Source organism: Rhagoletis pomonella, unplaced genomic scaffold (genome assembly GCF_013731165.1).
Source record: "Rhagoletis pomonella isolate Grant_MI unplaced genomic scaffold, Rhpom_1.0 Rhpom_scaffold_00004, whole genome shotgun sequence".
Classification (NCBI taxonomy): domain Eukaryota; kingdom Metazoa; phylum Arthropoda; class Insecta; order Diptera; family Tephritidae; genus Rhagoletis; species Rhagoletis pomonella.
In genome coordinates this window covers 50,148,764-50,154,802 of record NW_023458558.1, presented here as the reverse complement: position 1 = coordinate 50,154,802, position 6,039 = coordinate 50,148,764, and the positions used below count along the sequence as shown (strand labels likewise).

General features: G+C 43.5%; 1 protein-coding gene across 1 annotated transcript; it reads left to right on the top strand.

Moving 5' to 3' along the window:
- Positions 1-203: 203 nt before the first annotated feature.
- On the top strand, positions 204-3,633 carry LOC118737723 (protein fork head). The gene is given in 3 exon segments (XM_036468430.1): positions 204-2,751; positions 2,814-3,054; positions 3,056-3,633. Coding segments are annotated over 3 exon segments (2,118 nt in total). The 5' UTR covers positions 204-1,207; the 3' UTR covers positions 3,389-3,633.
- The last annotated feature ends 2,406 nt before the right edge of the window (positions 3,634-6,039 follow it).

Here is a 6,039-nt window from a genome sequence, read left to right as displayed (position 1 = left end):
TAGGTGTGCTCTCTGCCGCAATGGTGGTAGCGCGCCGGATGGCTGTATTAGCGAGGTAGTCGATGTGGTGTGGCTCCGGTGTTGCTGTCCATCGCTTTGTGCTATGGCCTCTGCTGCTGACGCTGTGCGTCGTCGCTTTATATTTTTGTTAGTAAGCCAAATAGTAAGCAGGCATTCCCCTCTGCAAACAGTCATATTCAAGAGCTCAAGCCAAAGAGTACTCGAGCGCGCACAGCTGCCGAAAAAGTAGAAACGGACAACCGATAACCGAACCGCAGAGTAAAACAACGCCTGAGCCAAGTTATAACCGTTTACTTTGGCTATTTTCCGTACCGATTTTATAGGAGTCGTTATTTGCTAGATGCATTGTTCAATTGTAGTGTGCGGCTGATGCGATTGACGGTCGATACGTCTATCCGCACAAACCGAAAACATTTCGGCCAACCGACCATCGCAATCTTGGCAACAGCATTAGTGTCCATAACAAGCCGTATTGGTGACCGCGTACAACGCAAGACAATTGAAAGAATTTTATTTTACTAACGGGTTGACGCACCGCATAATTGCAAAAACAAATAGATTCATTATAGAAATAGTAATAGGAGCGAGGTGAAGCAAACAAAAAAAAAAAAACAAAAGGAAACGCGCAGCGACGAAAGTCAACAAAAAATCTAAAGTGCATTCAAGTGAAGTCGAGGAAGACGAGTGTGTGAAAGGAATGCGCCCGATTGATTTTTAAATCTTGCATTAAACTACAAAGTGACAAAACTTTTGTGCTGCTGACAAAGAATTAAAAAAAAAGAAACACAAAAACAACTAGCAACAAGGTGCATGCGCGCTGATAACAGTTCGTTTTCCAAGGAGTCTTAGCTTTGGCTTTCATGTACGCACAGCAAGCGCGCGCGCGGACCAAAATGTGAATTGCGTTCCCAACTATGCAGAACATAAATATTGAAACATCCAACGCATAAAACTGTTTTTTTTTTTTTAACAAATCCCACAACCAAGTGTAGGTTCCCTCGAACGCTTCGTCACAAAATTGCCGACCTTGGTTCGCCGCGTCCAAAGTGCTCGCGTCGTCTAAGTCCGTCGGTGTATTGAAATCGTCTTATTTCATCCGCGCGACCAGTGAACAGCCGCCAACATAACGGCGCAATTATTGAACAGTTTCCTGAAGGGATCGCCCCACCAGACGACGATCGACATCATGCAAAAACTATACGCGGAGGCGCCGAGCAACGGGCCTCCGGTCAGCATGAGCAGCAGTGTCGGCGCTGGTAGTGGTGGTGGTTCTAGCAGCGGCGGAGGTGGTGGCACAAATGCTGGTGGCGGCGGCGGTGGTGGAAGTGGCGGTGGCGGCGGTAATCCTTCGATTCCTCACTCAAACATTCCAACCAGCAACGGCGGCACAATGAGCCCGCTCGCCCGCAGCGCATACACAGCTATGAATTCCATGGCCATGCCCGTTGGTGGCATGTCCTCCGTTTCACCACAGACCGCCGCGTTTGGTGCACTCGAATCCGCTGCGGCGGTGGCTAGCATGAGCGGCGCCCACGCTATGAACTCCATGGCTGGCAACTGCATGACGCCCAGCTCGATGAGTTATGCATCGATGGGCTCGCCACTGGGCAATATGGGAAATTGCATGGGCGGCGGCATGTCAGCAATGACGGCTATGGGTGGCTACTCCTCCATGGCGGCAGCAGCTAGCGCACGTGAACTAGACACGGGCTCGCCGAATTCATTAAATCGTGCTCGTATTGACAAACCGACCACCTACCGCCGGAGTTATACACACGCTAAGCCGCCCTACTCGTACATATCGCTGATCACAATGGCGATACAGAATAATCCGTCACGCATGCTCACACTGTCGGAAATCTATCAGTTCATTATGGATCTGTTTCCATTCTACCGCCAGAACCAGCAGCGTTGGCAAAACTCTATACGTCATTCGTTGTCCTTCAACGATTGTTTCGTGAAGATACCACGCACACCAGACAAGCCCGGCAAGGGTTCCTTCTGGACGCTGCACCCTGATTCCGGCAACATGTTCGAGAATGGTTGTTATTTGCGGCGCCAAAAGCGCTTTAAGGACGAGAAGAAGGAGGCCCTACGACAGCTGCACAAGAGTCCGTCGCACAGTAGTCTGGAAGCGACGAGTCCTGGCAAGAAAGACCATGAAGATTCGCACCATTTACACCACCATCACAGCCGGCTGGAAAACCACCAACAGCATCACCATAGCAAAGATATAACGGGTGCAGCGGTGGGCGGCGCGGGCAGTGTACTCGGCAGCGCCGTTAGTCGAGACCAGTTGGCCATGATGCAAGCCAATGCCGAGCTTTGCCTGGGCCAACAGGCGGCACAACATGCGCCCAGCCACCACCATCAGCAACATCATCAGCTGCAGCATGAAGAGCTTTCGGTCATGGTGAATAGATGCCATCCATCCTTGATCAGCGACTACCACCCCTCCATGCATCATCTGAAGCAAGAACCATCCGGCTATACGCCATCCAGCCATCCCTTCTCCATCAACCGCCTCCTGCCGGAGTCCAAGGCGGACATCAAGATGTACGACATGAGCCAATATCCCGGCTACAATGCGCTCAGCCCATTGACGAATTCACACGCGGCCTTAGGACAGGATTCGTACTACCAGAGTCTCGGGTATCATGCGCCAACCGGCACGACTAGCTTGTGACATCACCAGTACCCATTGGCTTAAGGGCGAGCTGACCAGATGCTGCGCAACGTGAACGTGAACGCCGCCAGTGGTAGCAGTAGCATCTTTGGTAGTGCCGCCGCAGCCGCAGCGGCAGCTGCCGGTCTCAATACGCTGCACAACAGCAACATTGGCGGCAATATCGGTAGCAGTAGCGGCAGTGCCAGCGGCGCCGGCAACAGCAATGGGAATACACACGATACACACCTGGACCAACATCCCCATCATCATCATCATCATCACACCGGTGTTCATCATCACCACCACCAGCAGTTGGCGCATCCACATGCGGCACATCAGCTGATACAGCAACAACAACGCAAGGCCTATATTAAGTCTATGCAACAACACTACCAACAACAACAACAGCAACACAGCGCTGCTACCAGCGCAAGCGCGAGCGCGAGCGCGCAAAAGCTTAGCACGCATCAGCAACAACTGTTGCAGAGTCAATTGACGCCACCCGAGCTGCAGGATGATGCCTCCAATATCACAACTGATTTGAATGAGGAACAACAATTGCAGTTGCAGCAAGTAGCACAGCAACAGCATCAACAACTGTACAATAATTACCAGCAATATGCGGCTGCCGCCAGCTATCGCAACTGGAATCACGGACTGGCGCTAAACGGAGCGGCGGCGCTGCAAAACCTGCTCTAGTGCTGCAAGCGCTAAATGGGTTACCAATAACAAAGCGAGGCTTTGTTGCCTGACTGGACGGGACTGCACTGTGTACTGGCGGTGAGCTAATGGCGGCAACGCGAAGGTGAGAAATAGTGCAGCATTGTTGCGTCCGTCTGCTAAAAACGCGCGCCGTGCGCTGTGTGAAATGTGATTAGCGAGCAAATGCGGACGCGCGTACAAAAGCTGGGAACGGCGGGCGCGCGCTTATCAAATTTGCAAGTACGCTGCAGAAGGTGTACATGGAATGCGCGCGCGCGCGTTGAGCTATCGATCAGCGCAGCAGCAACAGCGGCGTCGTGGGCGTTTGAAGTGTTGCCTGCGCAACAAGAAGACTTCATCAGCTTATGAGAGGTGCTCCAAGCCAAATGTCAATGCAGCTGGGATACATATGAAAATCGAAGGTTTGTTGTTGCAGTTAAACACAACTTTTCGAAGCAGGCCGAACGCATTATTACTGTAAATATGTAACTTAGATGTACATACATACATACATAATATGTATATAGCTTCATTTTTTTCTTCTTAATTTTACATTAACGTAATCGCTTTTCGTTTTCTACATAAGAGCAACTGCTTTCGGATAGCATCGCAAGCCTCTATTTTCTATAACTTTCTCATTGCTAAAATTCATTGTTTGAGCTGATAAATATTCGAGCTTCATTATGGTATGCTTACATACATAGCACATACTTACAAATGTATGTAGGTACAATGTGTGTCGCTGAATTTTTCATCATGTAGCAGCAATCAAAAGTGATGCAGTTGTAAGAGTAATTGTTTTCCAATTTACAATTTGCAAAATAAACTTCAAAAATCAAAATGCCCCTTTTCTATTCACATTCCAATATTTGATATAGTTATTGAAAGTCGTAACGATCCTCTGTAACAAAGAGCAAATACAGACATATATACACATACATACGTATGAACGTCAACTTCTGTTTCTTGGTATGCGCGTGCTTTATATTTTTCTTTTTTATACGTAAATAGAACCCTGGCAGGCTCTCGGTTTGATACAAATTCCGTGCCATTTATATGAAAACTAATGCATCTATGTACATACATTCATATATGTAAAGGAAAGAAGCGCGAGCGCAAAAATTAAAAGTAAAAAACAAAAAATTTTTAAATGAAACAATGATTTTTTTTTTATACAAAAATATTAATTTGTAAGCACTTTATATATGTATTTAATTTTTTTTTTATCAATCATACAAAATTCAACATTTATTCAAATATTTTTATTCGTAGCTTTTAAGTATATTGTTTCTTTTATTATTATTTAGTGTGGACATGTTATACGCCCAACACTACGCTACATACATACATATATACGCTGTAAAACACAGTGCAAGTGCAATTGATGTAATTTTATATATATATAAAAAAAAACAAAGAAAACGAAAAAAATATTCTACGTTAATTTTACGACCAGAAGGTTGTCAAGGGAAAATTTGCTTGATCGCTTGTCGATCAATGCTAGAGACCAAATTCGAATGGAAATGATCAAAAACCAAAAATGAATCTTCAGCGAAATTTCTAACATAAAAATTTATTTCATATTTAGTTTTTTAGTTGCAAGCATTATTTTATTAATTTCATTAATTCATCGGCAAAAAGTTAATTTTATTTATATGTATATGTATGAATACATCAGGCATATGACTCTTATTTTTTTACAACAAATTAAATTTTTTTTCCTTTTAATTGAAAAACATACCCCAGGGAACACACCCGGAACGTCAAGAAAACATCCACGCATGCCTTATTGAAATTTTATCTGAAATGCGTTTCTTTTTCTTCATTAGTTTTTTGTTTGTTTTTTTCTCACAATTTCTTATCCTTTCGCAATCGGTTCATAGTTTTGTAGAAAGAGTCATATGCTTAAAGTATGTATGGTATGTATGTACATTCATATTAAGGTTGTCCTTAATTGAATGGAGCTTTGTTTTTTATACACAATTTATATCTCCGCATTTGTTTGTTTTCCAAAGTTTAATATTTCCTCAAAGTTGACATTAAAACGTCAACATTGCATGGAGATGGTTATTTATTTTTTCTATTTCAAAAAATATGCAATTAGATAAAACATGACTCAGAAGAACGCTTTAATACAAAGTTTTAACAAACATTTCATTTCGCTAGCTTAGAGCGCAAAAGTTGTAAAGTTCGCTTTTTTAGGACAATTAAATTTTTGGGTAGGAAGCGAAAATCATTAAAAAAGCATGGTTTGCAAAATAAAAAAGCTACCTGTTTTATTTCAAGCAATTTTTATTCAATGTTACGAAAGTCCGCTAAGTCCAAAATAGTCAGAGCTATGTAACTTGAAAAGTCTCAAGAAGAAAAAATCGTTTGTCGTGGTTTCATCCGATCGATTGTGATTTATGTAATTAATTAAATTTTGATAGACTATCAGTTTAGAATTTTTCACCTGTGACAACTCTTTGCAAAATAAGTGCTTAAAGAAAGTGATTTAGGACTATTATTAACTTATAAAAAAAATAAAAATGGATTTAATAACTTTTCACTCTAAGCTAGTGATATTCAGTTTCAAATAATTTGCACCAAAAACCGCCCAATGTACTTTTCGGCTGTCATTAGCGGCTTATAATACTTTACATCAGTTT